Source organism: Musca autumnalis, unplaced genomic scaffold, assembly GCF_047663935.1.
Source record: "Musca autumnalis isolate F117 unplaced genomic scaffold, ASM4766393v1 scaffold_4, whole genome shotgun sequence".
NCBI lineage: Eukaryota > Metazoa > Arthropoda > Insecta > Diptera > Muscidae > Musca > Musca autumnalis.
This window is the reverse complement of record NW_027411977.1, coordinates 17,688,587-17,709,544: the sequence shown is the minus strand read 5'-3', so window position 1 is coordinate 17,709,544 and position 20,958 is coordinate 17,688,587. Positions and strand designations below refer to the sequence as shown.

The following is a 20,958-nucleotide window of genomic DNA, read 5'->3' as shown; positions in this document are numbered from 1 at the left end:
TATAGCCCATCTTCGAATTTAAACTATGGTTTTATAAAATATTACGAAAGCCAAAATTTGAACCGAATCGGTTCATCCGTTCGAGAGTTATCGTGCGCACCAACCAGTCAGACAGACGGACATTGCTAAATCAACTCCAAATTGTCTGAAACACATTTCGTCCAAACATACTTGGGGTCTAAAACCATTATTTCGATGATGCACATTTTGCCCGTATGAAAGTGTATATATCCTTTCTAGCCTAAAGGCTGAGGGTATAATGATGATTGCTGATTTTTCGGCAATCGTTTTTAATTTTAATCTATAAATATATTCTTCCAGGTCCTTAATTTATTGTTTTATTAGTATTAGTATACTAGTATATTGTATTAGTATTTTTATTTAATACATATTAACCACAATTAATAATTTTGTAAATGATTTTTGTTAGAAACATATCTATGTAGGTTAATATTGTATCACAGATTTATATGTTTTGGGGTGGATAATTTGTCCGTAACGGCTTTATAATATAAATAAAATTTTAAAATACTTCATTACTTTAATAATATGTATTAACTTTCAATTTAAGAATATAAAGTTACATACTGTATAACAAACTCACCTGAACACACTTTTTATTTATTTAAACAAATACTTTGAGGAATACACTATTTTCAAATGTGCAATAAAATTATTAATTGTTTTTAAAATTTTTATTATTCGAAAAATAATCCCTATACTAGAATAATGGAATCTTACTATTGGCCAACAAGGTATCCGATAAAAATCGAGTAAAATTCCTCAAAATTGTCACTCAAAAGTCATGATACATAACTTGCTGTTCTGTGATTGGTTGACGGGTGTTCGGCAGCCATTGGGGTGAAATAGATTTCACTCAAAACGCATAACCTACATGAAAAAGAAGAAACCTGCGCACTTGTAACTAGACTTGGGTCGGTGTTCATTGGGCAACATCGAAAATGGTTTATATAACCAAAAGTAACTAAAAGGGAAAAGTTTAAGCAGGCATCCATCCACCCAATGTAACCAATGTAAATGGCTCCATTTAGTCCAATAAATTCTGGCACTGATGTGGCAGAAGAAAAAAAGACACCAGTTATATAGCCTCATATATTTTGCTACCACAATTATTTATTCAAGAGGGGGTCGTAAACATTTTTTATAGAACATATCTACATACCTATTACCAATACTTGTACATAAATATGAATTTATATTTATGTACATAAATTTGTGCAAATGTATGTATATAACAAACCAACCACACTCTAAAATAGACATAAAAAACAGTAAAAATATAAACATAAATTTAAATATGGGGGCATATTTTAAAATAAAATAGCTAAAGCCAAGTTTTTGCTTTTTTTCCACAAGAACTGTTGTAGGTACGTATTATCCTTAAAATATATTTTCTTTGAAAGATTTGGGCTCTTGAATGTAAAAATTTAATGAAAAGGTTTTAAAACATTTTGTCTGTTCAGTACTACAAAAATCTACTAATTTTTACTATTTTTTTGGATATCATAAACAAAAAGTGTTATCGTAGTAAAAAAAATTGTAGATTCTTGCAGGTTCTAGAAATAACAGGCATAATATATGTATGTATGTAGTTATTTTTTGTTTTCAGAATTTATTTGAATATATTTTCTGTCTTGCTGGCTGGAGCGCACGATAACTTTCGAACGGATCAAATGTATATCAAAATCAAAAGTGGTTATATTCGACCATTCATTCCGATACCTCCTCACAAAAGTTCAACATTATTCGCTAAAATAATGCACACAATGGGGGTTATTCTGAACGTAAATTCCCCGTGAGTTTTCTCATTTTTTCCTTTAAGTTGAAACGGCGAAAAGACAAAACTCACGGGGAATTGTCATTATGAAAAACCCCCAATACCTATCGTAGGGAGTTAAATTTTTTGCAGCAGGTCGTCTTCATGGCCCCTATTAAGAAGATACAATTTTTCGGTGGCAAGTCAATACTTCCACATATAAAGGAACGAAGGTACTATAAAAAACCCTACCGGTACCAGCTAAAATTACAGATGAAGTTGTCCTATCGGACAAAACCTTCCGATACCTCCCTCACAAACCTTCAATATTTTCGATTAAGTATTCTGCAAAAGTTGTTTGTGGATCGGAGGTACTCCTTGTGGCCCAGATTACAGCGAAATGGGCAAGACCATGCTTCAGTTATAATGGTCCAAAAGTTGTATAAAATTTGCGGCCAAATAAAAATGTCTAATGGACATGACGACTATCGAAAAAGTTGACTGAGCCGAAATGCTACAGTATTTAGGGTGACTCTTTCATTGTCCATTATGTTCTAAAACCCCCGCCATATAAGCAGGACTATGTTTTTTTCGTAGGCCCACTGTTTATGATGCACACTAGATAAACGCCAAAACTTATTTTGTCCGCCTGTGACTGTTTCTTTTTTTTCGTCACTTTCCAAAGTTTTTATACCCTCCATCATAGGATGGGGGGTATATTAAGTTTGTCACTCCGTTTGTAACTACTCGAAATAATCATTGTAAACCCCACAAACTATATATATTCTTGATCAGCGTGCAATTCTACATCGATATAGCCATGTCCGTCCGTCTGTCCGTCTGTGGAAATCACTCTAGCCTCCGAACGGATTGAAGTAGGTGGATGAAATTTTGGTAAAATCTCTGATATGTATGTAGGACTTTTGGTATTGAAAGCGGGCTATGTAGGTCCACGTTTTCGTATAGCATCCATACAAAGTGACGCGTCGTAGTTTTAAATAAATTTTAGGATATTTGTCCCATTTGACCACCGAATTGGTTGCAATTTGGCATTTTGTGTCTCCAGAGGCTAAAAAACATTTCTACCAAAGTTTGTTTATATAGGTCCACGTTTTGGTATAGCCCCCATATAAGGCCCCATATATAGTACGCGTCATTTTAAGATATTTTGATTGTATTAGTCCTATTTGACCACAGAATCGGTTGTAACTTTGCATTTTCCGTTTCAAGAGGCTAAGAAACATATCACCATAAAATGTTTACATAGGTCCACGTTTTGTTATAGACCCCATATAACGCCCCCTATATATAGTACGCATCAGTTTTAAGATATTTTGAATGTATTAGTCCCATTTGAGCACCGAATTGGCTGTAATTTGGTATTTTGTGTCTAAAGAGGCTAAAAAACATTTCTACCAAAGTTTGTTTATATAGGTCCACGTTTTGGTAGAGCCCCCATATAACGCCCCATATATAGTACGCGTCACTTTAAGATATTTTGAATGTATTAGTCCCATTTGACCACAGAATCGGTTGTAAGTTGTATTTTGTGTTTCCACAGGCTTAGAAATATTTCTACCATAAAATGTTTATATAGGTCCAGGTTTTGATATAGACCCCATAGGACGATATCTCCCGATTTTCGGTATTTTGAAGGTTTTAGCCTCATTATCACAGCGAAATGACTGAAATTTGGTATTTAGTCTTCGTTGGGTGTATACAACTTTCCCCCGGAAATTTGTAGGTATAGGTCCACGCCTTCATATAGACCCCATAGGACGATACCTCCCGATTTTCGGTATTTTGAAGGTTGTGGCTTCAATATTTCACCGAGATGGCTGAAATTTGGTGGTTACTCTTCATTTGGGGTATAAAATATTCCATATGAAATTTGTCGGTATAGGTCTACGCCTTCATATAGCACCCATAGAACGGTACCTCCCGATTTTCTGCATTTTGAAGGGTGTGGCCTTAATATTCCACCGAAATGGCTGATATTTGGTGGTTAGTCTTCACTTGGGATATAAAACATTCCATATGAAATTTGTCGGTATAGGTCACACGCCTTCATATACACCTTTTTCAGATGTAATTCGAAACATTTTAGTTGTAATTCGTAACATTTCATTTGTAATTCGAGAATTCTATTTTCAATTCGTAACATTTCATTTGTAATTCGTAATATTCCATTTGTAATTCGAATTATTCCATTTGTAATTCGAATTATTCCATTTGTAATTCGAATTATTCCATTTGTAATTCGAATTATTCCATTTGAAATTCGAATTATTCCATTTGTAATTCGTATTATTCCATTTGAAATTCGAATTATTCCATTTGTAATTCGAATTATTTTATATGTAATTCGAATTATTCCATTTGTAATTCGAATTATTTTATTTGAAATTACAAATGAAATCATTCGAATTACAAATGGAATAATTCGAATTACAAAAGGAATAATTCGAATTTCAAATAGAATAATTCGAATTACAAATGGAATAATTCGAATTTCAAATGGAATAATTCGAATTACAAATGGAGTAATTCGAATTACAAATGAAATAATTCGAATTACAAATGGAATAATTCGAATTACAAGTGGAATAATTCGAATTACAAATAAAATAATTCGAATTACAAATAGAATTCTCGAATTACAAATGAAATGTTACGAATTACAAATAGAATTCTCGAATTACAATTAAAATAATTCGAATTACATCTGAAAAAGGTGTAGTCCCCATAGAACGGTATATCCCAATTTTCGGTATATTGAAGGTTTTAGCCTCATTATAACACGGAAATGGCTGCAAGATGGTACTTAGTCTTCGTTGAGGGTATAAAACTTCTCACCTGGAAATTTCCGGTATTGTTCCATATTTGTATATAGCCCCCATAGAAAGATCCCTCCCACTTTTCGGTATTATGAAAGTTTTAGCCACAATATTCAATGGGGATAACTGAAATTTGGTATTTAGTCTTCGTTGGAGTTACGAAATTTTCCTCCAGAAATTTATCGGTACAGGTTAACGTTTTTTAACTATCCAAATCCAGAATATCCAGGTTTAGGTCTAGTCGGTTTTGCCCAATTTTATGTATTTCGCTCAATTCGGAAAATATTGGCCCATGTTTTGGAAACAACAAAAAAGTCGCCCCATATTAGCTGTTTTGAAGGGAGTATTATCAGTTCAGATATATGTACTACTCCTGCAATAAAAGGAAAAGTTTAGTACTTTCATAAACGAAATAAAACTAATTGTTCCTATTCACTTCAATACAGTTCGTGGTGGAGGGTATAAAAAGTTCGGCCCGGTCGGACTTAACGCTTTTCTTATTTGTTAAAACGCTCATTTGTAGTCCGATTGACATAAAATTTGGCAAACATCATATTTTCGGTCTAAAGATTAACTCTAGAGAAAATAATGAAAATTGGTCCAGATTTGGATGTAGCTTCCATATACATTGGCATCCGAGTTTAGATAATAAGATAAGTTTTTATCCTAAGGCAAAGTCCGTTCAAATTGTTTTACCTTATATGTATTCCAATATATCCGCATATATGTTAATAAACTTTTAACATACTGTTACGAATGTAACCGATAGGGTTAAGTTAGTTTAGTTTAATTTCCGTTAATTTAAAAATTTGAATTGTAACGTAAAGTTTTTATTACGCAGTTACTTTATTTAAGCAACAACAACTACCATGTAGAACTCTCTTCATTATTCTAGATGTTACTTTACCTTTCATTAATGTGCTTTTATTTTGTTTTGCCATAATCATGTAATTATCGTTTAGTTGCTATTTCTTTCTTGCATTTGTTTGTTGTTGTAATTACGTCATTACTGTGCTTGTCGTCCGCCTGTATTCCCCCCATGTATATGTGTGTTCGTTTACTCAAAATTTGTACGAATTGTTACTGGATGTTGTTCGTTTACTCTCCACTACAATGCAAAATACCTTAGTCGTTTGCAAGAAGTTACTGGACTTGTACAAATTTGTACAAATTGTTGAGTAAACGAACACACCATATGTATGTGAGTATGGTTGTTCGCTTAGTGCGAATGTGCGTCTGTGTGTTCGTTGCACAGATTCGAGGTGTTGCCAGACTTTCTGGATAATTCTAGACCAAGGAGACTTTGGGGTATAAATACAGGGGAACTGGCAATGACAAGTTAGTTGTGTTCTAAGCGTTGAACTGAACAGATCGGTTAAAGAATTGCTGCGTGCTAACTAAAGACTTGTTGTGTGCTTAGTAATTAAAGTCGGTTCCGAATAAGTGTAATAAAGTAAATAAAGCATTGTAGAAACGTAATCTAAAACGAACCCTGTTTTATTTGGTACAAATCGTACTGGGGAATAAAACAACGTCTACATGGAGATTAGTTAAATCTAATTCCGTAACAATATCTATCCACTTAGTAAAAATTAAATCATATCAATACCATTGAGAGACGAAATAGTGCTCTATCGTAGGTCGTTCCAAAATACTACACTGGTGTCAATTTTTTCCATATACTTTCCAGAGGTATTTCGATGTTCTCAAAGCCAAAATCGGACTGTTTTGAATTGTTCAATTATCCTACAATACATATTGAGTTAAATATTATTCGATGCCTACTTGCCTGTGGCCTATTCGTCATTGTTTATTGTTAATGTGGTCCCATGCATTTTTTACCTGTCTAAAGACCCTCCATGACCGCATTTTTATCACTGAACTTTATTACATTCAATACTGTTAGTGTATTATTAGCCGCAAAAGTCATAAAAATGCATAATGACCGCAAAAATTTTTTAGTACTGATTTTCCCCTTGCAATACTTTTATTGTCACCCCCAAGTAGTAGTTAATTCTTATATTTTGACCGTATTTGTTATAGGTAAATCGCAAATAACTTTTGCATATTTTGACGGAATATTGTTGTAAGGACCTATAGCAAGAGATTTGCACAAAACACCGTATAGTTTTTACATAATTTGTTGCCATAAACGAAAATTAATATGAAATTTTCTACAATTTAGTTTTTGCAATACATTTGTTGCCTAACTGTATATTCGCTGACCACATCGGCGCCGCACATGAGATTTCATCTCTCTCGTACTTCTCTTCCAAAGATTTTGCGCCCTTAAGTGGTCAACACAGCCATAATATAAGGATTATTGTGTTTATTGTCATTATCAAAGGAATCAAAGAATATACCAAGACCATTCCACCGGTCAGATGAACCAAATACGGGACCTAAAGCAACGAAACATATTAATTGTTTACCAATTTGTATCCAACATTCCTCAACTCATTTACCATTATAATCGCCTTTTTGTGTTGTATACCAAAAGGCCAAACCGTCAGCTCCAATGCGACCACGTCCATTTACGCGGAACACAATTTCAACTTCCCACCAATCAAAGTTTACTTGATTCTTGGTCCAGATTGCACCCTTCTGTGAACGCAAAGAGGGGGCAACTCGGACCATTTCGGAACTGGCAATAAAATAGAAAATCAAATTCAATTCATTCATCAATATTGTTTCCAACTTCATTTCATTCATTTGCTGACAGCAGCAGGCCAATAGCAGTAGTGGGCACAAGGAAGTATTTGTTTGCGTGGCTAAATGAGATATGATGAATACCGGATAGTAGCGCTGTTGGCTACTTTTGCCACTCTGTCAAACAGTTGGTCTATGTCTTGCATCTCTTTTGTTCACATTGTTTCATATGGGGTCATTGATGTGAGATGGCACTTGTTTTTCACTGACGTGTCTGAGTGTGTTTTTGTCAAATGCTAACTCTTGCCCGACTGCTACCAGCCACTGTGTATGTTGTTGTTGTACTTACTTCCTCCATACTCCCAGAATGGAACTGTCCCATCTTTTTGCGCTAAATATGGAGGTTTAAACGAATATTTGTACTCAAACCTTCTATGTACACCAACTTGTCCAGGATTTGGATTGGGAGGATTCGCCTGACCACTGGTTATTACCAATAATGGTAAAATCAAGAGAAATGACCGGAGAAACAACATAGCTCTCGAAAACAGTTCCTAAAAAAATTTTATCAAAAAAATTTTGAAAATCGGATCCGATTTTGATATAGCTATTAAGGTCCCAAATACCCGAAATCGGCCAAATATGCATCAAAATTCGATTCGATTTTCAAAATCGGTCCAATCCTTTGGGTACCTCCCCCATAAAATTTTTTTCCAGCAGGTTGTAGTCACTTCTGCTTTTACGATGGTACAATTTTGTTCGGGAGCAAGTCATACTTCCTTAGGTAATGTCCCAAAAACTCTAAATAACCGTGAAGGCCCCAATATAAATGACTGACTGATGAACACGACAACTTGGGAACTAATTAACCGATTTGGCCAAAACAAGGCACATCGTATAATTTCTTTCAAATATACAGGTATGTGATGAATTTCGAATCGATTTGCAATGAAAACGATTTGCCCAAAACGAGTGAATTGTTTTTAGATGTGATGGGATCCGCATCGAATTTCAATTCCACGTTGTTTAAATTTCATTAAATTCCCACAAACAAAAAACGGACTGGTGATCCCTAACCACCAGTTGAAATAAGAAAAATAGAAATAAAAAACACTTTTTTAAGTCTTGGCGATGGCAAAAGCCGATAAAATGTAATAACAAATAAAATAAATTTGTGTTCTTGTTTAAATTGCCCTATATGGAAGGTTTGTGTGGAAATTCTTGTCCAATTACATGAGGAGAACTTTACAAACAGTGCAAAAACATATTAAGCGGATGTCTTCACTAATCTAGAGGAAAGAAACATGTTCAAAGTAGATTTTTTGATCCGTTTTTGATTTATCGAAATATCAAATATTTTCTTAACAAAATATACTAAAAATAAGGCAAATAAATGTAAATTTATCTATTCTATATCCGTGTTTAAATTTCAAGCTTTTTTCCTAAAAAATATCAAAATTCATTACATCCCAGCGAAAAGTTTGCCTCCAAAGAGGCAGTTAAATGATATGTATAAGTGATTTGGAAGTGCATCAAATTATGCATTTTCACTCATGATTTTTACAAGGGAGTGACCCCGGAAAGAGGCACTCCATTGCACCGCATTTTAACTGACCCTTTGGCATTGCATTTTAACTGAACCTTTGGCACTGCATTTTAACTGACCCTTTGGCATTGCATTTTAACTGACCCTTTGGGGTAGAATAGGAGGCAGTCCAGAGCACGTGTTTTGAATAACAAAATAAAATGCATTTATTATTTGTGTAAAACAAAAATATTAATAACTTTATTAAATTAACATAAATTATGAAAATTCTCTATTGAATTCAATAGCAAACATGTGTGTTCCTTCGCTCTTTATTTAATCCAAGCTTAAGTGCTTTTGCTTCTTCTGCTAAATGGGTTTGATATTGTCTTCCCATCACCAGTTAAGATTTCGACATGTACTCCAACAGCACCCCATTGGGAAATTTTCTTCTCGTGAGTTACCGGAAAAATGTTCACAAATTAAATATTATTTAGTTTGTATTAACAAATGTTTGGAAATGTTAACGCGATTATCTCTTTTATTCCGCTGCCTGTAGAGATGTACAAACTGATTTATGTACAGGTAGGGATCTCTAACAACTGCTAATAAAATGTAGTGAACGGAGTGCCTTTTTCACTACTCCGTTTGCACTGCATCCGGATGCTGTTAAATTGTGAGGAATTGGAGTGCCTTTTTCACGACTCCGTTGAACTGCCTCCGGATGTTGTTAAAATGTGACGAATGGATGTGATTCTTTGGATTGCATCCAAATGCGGTTAAAATGTGAGGAATGGAGTGCCTTTTTCACGACACCGTTTGAACTGCATAAAAACATGCCGTGAAAGAACTAGTCTACATTGCACTACTTCCAATTTATTTTGCTGGGATCGTTTATAAATCGACCACAAAAATATGACAGTTTTCAAACCGAGAAAAATAAACGATTATCGAATTGCATCACACGTCTTTTTGATCAATTTTTCCATAGAACAAAATGGAATATGAAACCGATATCGAAAACAATTCGATGTCGGAAAATGTACATGCATCACACCTACAGTCGTTTTTGACTCGTTTTGAGCTCGAAATCGATTTCCATCACATACCTGATACATCAAGTTCCAAGAAGGTCTGAACTTTAATTTGACCTCCACCACAGAAGTTCACAGTTTTTGTTGAAGTGCTTCCTGACATACTAGTCCAAGAGCTCTAAAAAATCCAATATATAGGTTCACTCCATCTGCGCAATTTAGGATCTTTTTGATATTTTTACAGCAGATAGTCTAAAGGACTCATATTGCGACAATATAATTTTAATCGGCGGTCCATATTGACTGGCTCTTGAAGGGAGTCCTGGGGCCTAATTCTCGCATACGTGATCGAGTTATTTCGATCGATATTTTCAGTATTTGGATTACGGCATCCGTTGTCGAATACACTTTCGAGTGGAATCTTGCGAGTTTTTGCCCGCCACACATTTGCTGTCGAAATGATTATTTTTGTAGCCAAAAACGAACTTTAATTGAACATTTTGCAATAAAACTAATCAAAATCACATACTAATGACTTTTTCCAATAAAATGAGTAAAAAAAATAGACAAAAAGTGTATTTTTCCTTAAAATTAAAAATATATTTTCCAATGCCAGAATGTGATTTTTATATTTTTAAATAGTGGAATTTATTTCGGGTCACTATTACTTTTAATTTTTCACAATTTTCTATTATTTTATACAATTTTCATGTTTTTATTTCATTTCAACGCGCAAAACAACTTGTTTGTAATATTTTGTGTTTATCATATGTTTCACCGTTCGATAACCGTATGTATCGATAACTTTTTTAAATAATTTCGATCGTATAAGGGAATCCAAAAATTTCGATCGTTCGTAATTTGTCTTCGAACAAAAACTCGCTCGATAACGGATGCGAGAATTATGCCCCTGATTTGGTCCAATCTTTACACATGGTAATCGTTCTTCCAAACTTAAATCAAAATAGAAGTTGGACTATATCGGTCCCCTTCTTTAGGTCCCTCCACGCAAAAGTTCAGCCTTTTAGGCTTAAGAAAAGCTTCAGACGTGTTCGCGTTTAAATTTTAAACTTTATTTCGGGTTGTTTTCGCAGTACTAATAACAACAGTAAGATTTTGGAGCAACAACCTATACTGAGTGTTTCTTTTTATTATTTCTTAGGCTGAGGGTATATTCCTGTTGGCAAAGGCCGACTGATACTTTTTTACTTGTTATATAATATGTACCTTATCATTTCATGATTACTTATCGTGTTCACCCTTATCCCCTTAAAAATAACAACAACCAAATTGTCTTTTTTATTTAAAATATTTTTATTTCATTGTATTTCTTTTATTATCATTGTAAAAAAGATGGAAATTACAAATCTTAGAAGTGGAAAAATAAAAAAAGTTGATTTTAAAATGATAGAAAAAAATTAAAAAACTTTATTAAGTATGTAAACATATTGAAGACTGGAATGTGGTCACATTTATTTTGTTTTGTTTTTATTACAAATTGGAAAACTAAATTTTCTTTTTTTTTCACATGTATTAATATCAATTAGAAGAGAGGCGCTACTTAGCTTAAGAACAAATTAAAAAATAAAATAAAAAAATAATCAATTGCAACAACTCCAGTCTAGAACTGTGGGGGAAAAGTGTTTAGAGAAGAATCAACTAAAAACTAAAAAAAGAGGTCTACTAAATTAAAATTAAAAAAAATGTTTAAAACAACAAAAAATGTAGTAAAGTGTGTATGTTGTGTTCATGGGAATTGTTTCTACAAAATGCTTTGGGGAATTAATTAGTAAAAACACAAACGATTTTTGTTGCCGCATGTCTTGCATTGGTGGCAAATATGTATTTAGGGGAGGTGTGTTACAATTGGTCTGCATTTTACACTTTAGGGGACCAACAGCTATTTTTTATACAAACATATAAAGACGACTACTAATCAGTCTATTTTGTTGTCGTTTTGGTTGGTATACCATAAAAAAGAAACATAGTGATATGAATGTACGTATGTATGTATTCTGTTTTTCTTTTCTTTTACTGAGCAATGATTTCTGATTAACGAAGACAATAATGTTGTTGTTGTTGTAGAGAGAAAACTAATGGAAAACAATCATCTAAAACCAATATTAGATATTAACGATATAGCCAACTGTTGGTTTTTCTGCTTCTTCGCCTGCATTTTGATCTTTAATATAACATTTTGTTGTTGTTGTTCTTATCGTTCTTAGCAACATTTATTTTATATTTAGTCCTAATAGAATTTCTTAGCTTGAGCTTCACTTCTACTCCTGAAAATGAAAATGAGATGAAAATGGGTTATTTCTTGATTTCATTGTGAAAAGGGGTAGGGGAGGGGGTTTTAACTTACTTGAAAATAGTATAAAGGAAGACTAAAAGCAGCTGTACAGCTGTAACACTGAGGAACAATGTGACACCGACACAATTACCGGTGGGGCAGGATACTTGAGCTTGAGGTGAGGTACCCAATCTGAAAAGAAAGCAGAAGAAATTATTTAATCATCATAAAAGGGAGTTCTACATAAAAAAAAAAAACAATTTTTTTTTATATTGCAAAATACCACTTAGGCGTTTTGCAGTATTCGGCCCTTAAGAGAAGTATTTTATTTTCCAAATTATAAATTTTTGATCAAGACCACAAACTAGTCTTTCTATGAGAGGTGTATGAAGAAGTGGCCCTAAGTATTGACACATTTTGCAGAGCAGTTAATCAATAGTGGTTTTTGAAACCGTCTTTGGCCCTAAGGGCTACGGTATTATTGTATTAGCATGAATAAATAAAAAATAAATAATTATAATGTTGCAGTCAGGATCACCACGTTTACCCCCTATTTAAATTTCAATACGATCCAAGAAGTGACCTTAAACTGGATTAAACCGCAAATATGTTAAACTTTTGCGGGGGGAGGTAGCTGATTCAATGGACAATGGACCTAAATAGATCATTAAATATCACTAGATCTAATCTTCAAGTCATTTTTTCGGTAATTATAGATCCCGACGGACAATTTAGTTGGCCATAGCAGGGCTATTATGACGCAAGGAGTACCTTCTGCATTTAAGCACATATTTTGGACTTTTAGGTGGTGGTACCGGAAGGAGTTGTCCAATATAGACTTTTTGGAAGAAAGTGGGGATTCACACCCGAAAAAATTGTACCGTGGTAAAAGGGATCCCAACGACAAGAGGCGGCAAAAAATTCAAAACCTCAAACTGCACTTAAGCAATGACGTTTTATTGGGACACAGTAGGATTTTTCAGAACTTTTGGGACATTATGTCAAAAATTATTAACTTGTCCTCGAAATCCATTAGTCTATTAAGCTACCTCAATGCCACAGCGACGGGTTCTTCGATACCGGATTGAACCGGAGCCACACAAAACCAGTCTTCCGAGCAGCGTTTGCTGCCTCAGTCTACATATATTTGTATCGTTTTTTGTGTTGCTAGCGGCATATCTCGAAATAATTGCTCCGGATTCTTTTGTGGTTGGGAAGTATGAAACCCCAGAACTAAGTTCGATGTGCCATCCGCATTCACCAGCCTCAAACTTCTGTGAGATGCTATACATGCCGGGAGGGGTTGCTTTGGATTCGTTCAAGTGTGGAACTACGGCAGAGTCTATGCTACATGCCAGTGAGTCATCGTCATCTGATTACGAGACTTCCCGCAGTCCCGCACCAGCAAATGCACACGCAGCACATCAGTCGTTGCTGCCGGAAGGTCATAACTGACTGGTCTAGGGGGACTGGTCATAACTGGCTGGTCTAGGGGGACTTTCATGCTCATCATGAGCTGTCGTATACGGTCCTCGGCAATGTCCAGAGCGGAATAGTGCTGACTGAGCAAATTGATAGTTCTACGTTTTGCACGTTCAATAAGGACGCCCCTACCAGAACCAGCGGAGAGTGTCACAGTTCACCATCGTGTCACCTGGTCTGACAAATGACGTCACCTGTCAACCCGCCGTTAATCTTTGGCCAGACACAATCTCCCCATAATTGACCATCCGCTTTCATCCCCTCTGAACGCCGCACTTTAATCAATCATGGAAAAGCTAATTGGCCTAGTTTCAGAGAGTCCACTAATCGCCGCTTCAGAGATTTGTCCAGCTCTTCTAATGTTCCGGTAGCAGAAAGAATGTTCCGGGACATCGCCACAGCTGCAGCTGCTCTTCCTATAATACTCGACGAATATGCAAAGTGAGAACAAATATCCCAGCATAGGCGACGGGACTAGCAAATGTGCGTTATAAGTTTCGTCGAGCCAATCCTAGTGACCCCAGAGTAAGAAATTTGACAATGGAATTTAATATATTGGTCGCTGAGCACAAACGGACCAAGTGGCTAGATTAACTGCAAAGTTGCAACGATTTATCCAGAATAAGTGAATCTTTAAGTCACTTTGGAACCCTGGGAAGAAGAAAGATATAACGTCCGAAAAGTGGCTCAAGCAATTTTAATCAATAACGTTATACCCTGACGGGATTTCCAAGGATGAGCGGGGAGTTTAATACCTCAGCAAAGATCCAAACCTGTCGTACCCGAAATTAGGACAAGTAAAAAAAGTATCAGTCAGCTTTGCTGACAGAGATATATACCCTCAGCCTGTGTATATTGAAAAAATATTTTTCCCAAAAAACGTATGAGTTTAGGGGGTTTTAAACATTTTTGGATGTATGAACCGACAAAAATGTTGATTAGGATTAAAGATCAAAAGTTTTGCGAAGGATATACTTAAAGGAATGGATCGACATTGACCATTATGGAAGTGGATCTCCAGCCACTACATATGGCTGTTCGCTCATAAAGTATGGATTTGCCTCTGAAAAAAATTTTACCATCGTAATTGAGGCAGCGAATGCAAGATGCTTCAACAAAAATCAAAGTGATCAGATTGTAGGTCTTAAAGTGAACTTATCAGAAATTTTGTGTGGGAGGTACCGGATGGAGTGAACAAATATACTCCATATTTGAGCCTGATCTATATCTGGTAGATATATTAGGATGTGTAAAGTATGGACCAATTCGGCCACTCCCTTCAAGAGTTACCGTACGAACAATTTTTCCGAACATTTTTGAACTTTTGTGGGGGAGGTACCTGAAGTAGCTGACCGATATGGCTTATCTTCGAACTTAAAGTACGTTTGAACAAAATATTACTAAGGCCGAATTTTGGACCGAATCGGCAGATCCATTCGAGAGTTATCTTGCGCTCCAACCACCTCACACGGTGTCATAGGGGTTTTTTGCAACTTTGGGTCTATTTTCTCAGGAAGTGTGGACTTGCCCCATGATGAAACTTGTACCGTCGTATGGAGGGTAGTGAATACAAGTTTCTAAAACAAAAATTAAAGCGATTCGAGAGCGGGTCCTAAACTGAACTTATCCCAAATTTTGTGTGGGAGGTACCCGAAGGAGTGGACCGATTGAGTCCATATTGGAAACTCAGTCCGGTAGACATTTCACGATTTGCAAAGTATGGACCAAATCGGTTACTCCCTTCAAGAGTTATCGTACGCACAAATTTTCCGAACATTTTCGAACTTTTGTGGGGCAGGTACCGGAAGGAGTGGACCGATATAACCCATCTTCGAACTTAAACTAAGTTTGGACAAAATATTACGAAAGCCAAATTTTGGATCGAATCGATTGATCCGTTCGAGAGTTATCGTGCGCACCATCCAGACAGACAGACGGACGGACATTGCTCAATCGTCTCCATATTGTCTGAAACACATTTCGTCCAAACATACTTGGGGTCTAAAACCATTATTTCGATGAGGCACATTTTGCCCATATGAAAGTGTACATATGTACATACATATATACCCTCGTTAGCATAAATGCTGAGGGTATAAAAATAGACGGACAATGTGCGCTACTGAACCTAGGCAAGGATGCCAGCAACGATGACTCATACAGACCATGTACAGTTGTACCAATTGCCGATCATCAGCGTTGGTTCCATGGGCAACGCAGCTCTACAGCATTCCAGCTCCACACATATTAGTCGAGGACAAGAACAAACCGTGCAGTAGGACATTGTTGGTGCCACTCGACTTATCAAAAGCCTTTGATACTGTCTAGCACTCCAATCTGCACATCGAGCAGACCACCCTCAGGGCATGTGTGTGAACGCCAGTCGTAAGTGGAATTCTGGAACAGGAAATCAATGCCGCGTAAAGTGAAACAAGGAATTTCCCAAGATGGAGTGATATTTCCGGAACAGATTAAACTCTACATTTTCTGTATTACACCCCCTCCAGAAGATATTGAAACAAGGAAATTCCCCAAGATGGGGGTGATATTTGTGGAACTGTTTAACACCCCCTCCAGACGGCACTGAGATCGTAAGGTATGCGGATGATTGTACAATCTTGGCATCGGGTACCTTCTCTGATGTCATTTGTGAAAGGCTTACTCCTTTTTTTTCATGCGAGAAATAGTCAAATATACGTCACTAAATCTTCGGCCATACGAGGTGAACACTGAGTTCAATGCCATGGTCGATGCTAGTGGAATTCCTATCACTAACGATCTCAATATTAAAGGAGTCACATTCAACAGCCACGGTGCTCATGAATCAAATTTATGCGGAAGGTGGTTACACCTGGAAAGATTTTGCGGAATCTGAAACTACAATGGTCAAAGATGAGAAAAATATAAAAAAAACAAACAAAAAATCGCCGGAGCGCATTTTAAATACATCCCGATTCAAGATGTCATTTTTAAAGGTTTTTTAGATTTTCACGATTTTGCTTGAAACCGCAAGTCCTACTGAAGTGGGACTAAAGAAAATTTTGCAGCTATGAAAATTCTCCACAAGATTGACTTTTATGATATCTTCGTAGTTTTTACCGGTTTTGAGATATAGAAGTTCAAATTAGAACAAGTAAATGTCTTTAAGTTCGCCCGGGCCGAACTTTTTGTACCCTCCACCATAAAATAGTCTTAATTAAGATGAAATAATTAGTGTCCTTTCACAATTTTAGGTTGACAAAATTTTCGACCACGGGAGGTATTGTTATATGGGGGCTTTACCGAGCCATGTACCTGTGTTGACGATATTTGGTGGAGAAGTTTGAGACCACTGAGAACCACAAATGTCAATTTACAGCAATGTTCGGTGGAGAAGTTTGATGACCACTGAGAACCTCAAATGTCAATTTACAGCTAGTTTAGGTGAAAATAGTAGTTAAAATTCTCAAAATACCGAAAATCGGGAGGTACCGTTATATGAGGGCTATTCCAAAACATGGACCTATGTTGACGATGTTTGGTGGAGATGTTTGACGTCCACTGAGAACCTCAAATGTCAATTTACAGCTAGTTCGGGTGAAAATTGTAGCTAAAGTTCTCAAAATACCGAAAATCGGGAGGTACCGTTCTATGGGGACTATACCAAACCATTGACCTATGTTGGCGATGTTCGGTGGATAAGTTTGATGACCACTGAGAACCTCAAATTTCAATTTACAGCTAGTTCGGGTGAAAATTGTAGCTAAAATTCTCAAAATACCTAAAATCGGGAGGTACCGTTATATGGGGGTTATACCAAAACGTGGACCGATATCGCCCATCATCGAACTTGACCTGCCTGCAAACAAAATACGCATATTTACAAAATTTCAGCGTCCTATCTCCATTTTTGTGGATGCTAGAGTGATTACCACAGACGGACATGCACAGATCGACTCAGAATTTTACGCTGATCAAGAATATATATACTTTGTAGGGTCGCAAATGATTATTTCAATGCGTTACAAACGGAAAAACAAACTTAATATACCCTCCATACTATGGTGGAGGGCATAAAATTGGATTGACTGTAACCCCCAGTTTTTGTAACTTATTTTTGTTCGTTCGTCTATATTCGTAATAATTTAGGCATTCATAGCTCAGCAGATGACATACACATTTAATTTTTAGTATACCCGTTCCATATACATTAAGGATTCCTCATTTAAAAATCAGCGCTCTACATTTGCGCTAAAGCGAGTAAATCGATCTACAAAATTTGACAATTCGTGTGAGAAGAATAAAAATTTTTACAAAAACTGGGGGTAAGAGGGGTTATTCTGAACGAAAGCTCCCTATAGTTTTTCACTTTTTCCTTTATGTTGAAATTTTCCTTCAGAATAACCCCCAATATGTGCCACACATTCACCCGGGCAAGTAACCAAGCAGACAATCGAATGTGCAATACATATTAGAACTGCATACAGTCTTATACTTATCAAAAGTTTTAAACATAATATATGACCCTTTGATTTGAATTGTGTAGTTCAATTCAAATTGAATCTTCAGCGATAAAGTTGTGTTCCTTATCTTCTTTTGCTTTTATTTTGTCTTTGCTCTACGTCACTTAAAGCAGCGAATATTCAGGAAATTCCACTTAACAAGTGTTTGTTAATTGAATAAACTTTCATAAATGTTCGTACCAGAATTTCCAGCCACAATAAATAAAAACATTTTCATGTTACTAATATTGGTATCTAGCCATGACCTATCGTCTATGGCATATCTAGCTTAAGCCGGCAATGCAATTTTCAATACAGCTGGGAAATTCCAATGGCTACCTTCCCTATATCCATTAAACATACATACATATATCATTCTAGAAGAAGTTTATGCAACTTACTTTTGTCCCACGTGTGTTATGCCCTGCTTAACTTGATTCATGCCATCGCGCATTTCATTCATAATTGCCTGTATATCATAACCGACCGCCTGTACTTGACCACTGGGAGCACGTTGTTGTTGTTGGAGAATTGAATCAGTTCTTGCATGAATATCACCAATCAAAGAACGAAGTTCACGAGCTGTTGCCAAGAGATTATTTTGATTGGCAACCAAAAGATCTACTTCAGCTCTCGATATGGTACCACCAACAGCCACAGGTGGTGGTTGAGCACCACCAGCTGCAGCCGGACGTTGTACAGCTCCAGCTGCAGCACCCAAACCTCGTGATACCAATGATAATGTGTTTTCTTGTCTGCCAATAACTTCATCCATTTTTCGTGACAATTCACGGATGTGTTCAAAGATTTGACTTTGTCCTTGCCAAATTTGTCTTAGTTCACGTTGATTTTCCGATTCATAGAATTCATCCCATTCTTCTTCTTCTTTCTGTAAAAAGAAAAAGAGAGGCAATATTAATAAAAGTAATAATAAATTGGAATAAAAAGGAGAAATAGAAGAAAGCGATCTAAACTAAAACATAGCCCGATAGTTTTTTTTATAACCAAATTGTTTTCTAAGCAACAGATCTACTTGGGAACGAATATAAAGGTACTTCAAATTATTTCTCCTTATTAAATTTAATTTGTCCCTTACCTCATCAGGATGTTCCTTTTTGTATTCCTGTTTTTGCTTTTCCAATTTCTCTTGATATTCCTTATATTCCTGAGATAATTTCTCATTATCCTGTTGTGGTACTTTATTTTCAGTAATTTGTCCAGCTTGGTGCAAGGATGTGGTCAAGAAATGATAGACATCATGATCATCAGCCAAACCACCAGTTGCTGCAGACAAACCAAAGTAACCATTCTTGGGCAATTGGACACCATCAGCGCGCAAACACATTTCATAATCATCATTATTGTTGGTCATGCCGTTGTGGAAGAGTACGGTCAACACATTGTTATAGTATTCGATGCGGGCACGTGTTGGGAAGGGTTTATTACGGAAGTCACGTAAACAACCCGACAACAATTGTGTTGTACCATCATTGGCATGATCAAACTGTTTGGTACCATCATTCAACACAGCCATAATATAAGGATTATTGTGTTTATTGTCATTATCAAAGGAATCAAAGAATATACCAAGACCATTCCACCGGTCAGATGAACCAAATACGGGACCTAAAGCAACGAAACATATTAATTGTTTACCAATTTGTATCCAATATTCCTCAACTCATTTACCATTGTAATCGCCTTTTTGTGTAGTATACCAAAAGGCCAAACCGTCGGCTCCAATGCGACCACGTCCATTTACGCGGAACACAATTTCAACTTCCCACCAATCAAAGTTTACTTGATTCTTTGTCCAGATTGCACCCTTCTGTGAACGCAAAGAGGGGGCAACTCGGACCATTTCGGAACTGGCAATAGCATCTAAAATAGAAAATCAAATTCAATTCATTCATCAATATTGTTTCCAGCTTCATTTCATTCATTTGCTGATAGCAGCAGGCCAAAAGCAGTAGTAGGCACAAGGAAGTATTTGTTTGCGTGGCTAAATGAGATATGATGAATACCGGATAGTAGCTGTTGGCTACTTTTGCCACTCTGTCAAACAGTTGGTCTATGTCTTGCATCTCTTTTGTTCACATTGTTTCATATGGAGCCATTGATGTGAGATGGCACTTGTTTTTCACTGACGTGTCTGAGTGTGTTTTTGTCAAATGCTAACTCTTGCCCGACTGCTACCAGCCACTGTGTATGTTGTTGTTGTACTTACTTCCTCCATACTCCCAGAATGGAACTGTCCCATCTTTTTGCGCTAAATATGGAGGTTTAAACGAATATTTGTACTCAAACCTTCTATGCACACCAACTTGTCCAGGATTTGGATTGGGAGGATTCGCCTGACCACTGGTTATTACCAATAATGGTAAAATCAAGAGAAAATACCGGAGAAACAACATAGCTCTCGAAAACAGATCCATTATTTTTCTGTTGTTTGACAACTAGAGATGGTCTTCTCAAAAGTGGTTGTTAATCGATAATGTGATATGTGATGACAGTGTGTTATCGATAAGTTCAGTCATTCGTTTTGTTATGCCATGTTCATACCAGTGTTTGAATCACGTTGTTCGCTCTCATAATTATGTACACGAATTACCTTGCATTTACACATAATAGCTTTGTTCCTTTACTTTTTTAATGGTAAGAGTAATAATGTCAAGTTTACACTTACGCTCCAAAATCCACTGGATTTCACGAAATCCTGAAATACACCCCGGTGTTTATACTTATTTTTTTTTGTTGATTTCAAACATATCACAATTATCAAGGTAGATGCATATGTATGTGCAGCTAATCGAACATGAATTTTCAAAATGTTGTAAATTGAATTAGTCATAAAAAAATACGACAATATAGAACTTTAAA

General features: G+C 36.1%; 2 protein-coding genes across 2 annotated transcripts; both read right to left on the bottom strand.

Moving 5' to 3' along the window:
- Positions 1–6,878: 6,878 nt before the first annotated feature.
- Positions 6,879–7,261, bottom strand: LOC141402807 (protein ERGIC-53-like). Its single transcript, XM_073984781.1, has 2 exons — positions 7,080–7,261; positions 6,879–7,016 (listed from the first exon to the last, which is right to left on the bottom strand). Exons 1-2 carry the CDS (start codon positions 7,249–7,251, stop codon positions 6,904–6,906), a joined length of 285 nt encoding a protein of 94 aa, XP_073840882.1. The 5' UTR covers positions 7,252–7,261; the 3' UTR covers positions 6,879–6,903.
- Positions 7,262–11,117: 3,856 nt separating this feature from the next.
- ergic53 (lectin, mannose binding protein ergic53) lies at positions 11,118–20,592 on the bottom strand. The gene is made up of 6 exons (XM_073985581.1): positions 20,306–20,592; positions 19,768–19,959; positions 19,175–19,704; positions 18,480–18,967; positions 12,188–12,307; positions 11,118–12,107 (listed from the first exon to the last, which is right to left on the bottom strand). Exons 1-6 carry the CDS (start codon positions 20,511–20,513, stop codon positions 12,071–12,073), a joined length of 1,575 nt encoding a protein of 524 aa, XP_073841682.1. The 5' UTR covers positions 20,514–20,592; the 3' UTR covers positions 11,118–12,070.
- Positions 20,593–20,958: the final 366 nt, after the last annotated feature.

Bases quoted from the DNA above. Each gene is read 5' to 3' on its own strand.
- LOC141402807 (XM_073984781.1), bottom strand. From the start codon at position 7,251: ATGGTCCGAGTTGCCCCCTCTTTGCGTTCACAGAAGGGTGCAATCTGG. The intron at 7,017-7,079 runs GTAAATGAGTTG...TCGTTGCTTTAG, and splicing joins ACAAAAAGGCGATTATAATG to GTCCCGTATTTGGTTCATCT.
- ergic53 (XM_073985581.1), bottom strand. From the start codon at position 20,513: ATGGATCTGTTTTCGAGAGCTATGTTGTTTCTCCGGTATTTTCTCTTG. The intron at 19,960-20,305 runs GTAAGTACAACA...TTTCTATTTTAG, and splicing joins ATTCTGGGAGTATGGAGGAA to ATGCTATTGCCAGTTCCGAA. The intron at 19,705-19,767 runs GTAAATGAGTTG...TCGTTGCTTTAG, and splicing joins ACAAAAAGGCGATTACAATG to GTCCCGTATTTGGTTCATCT.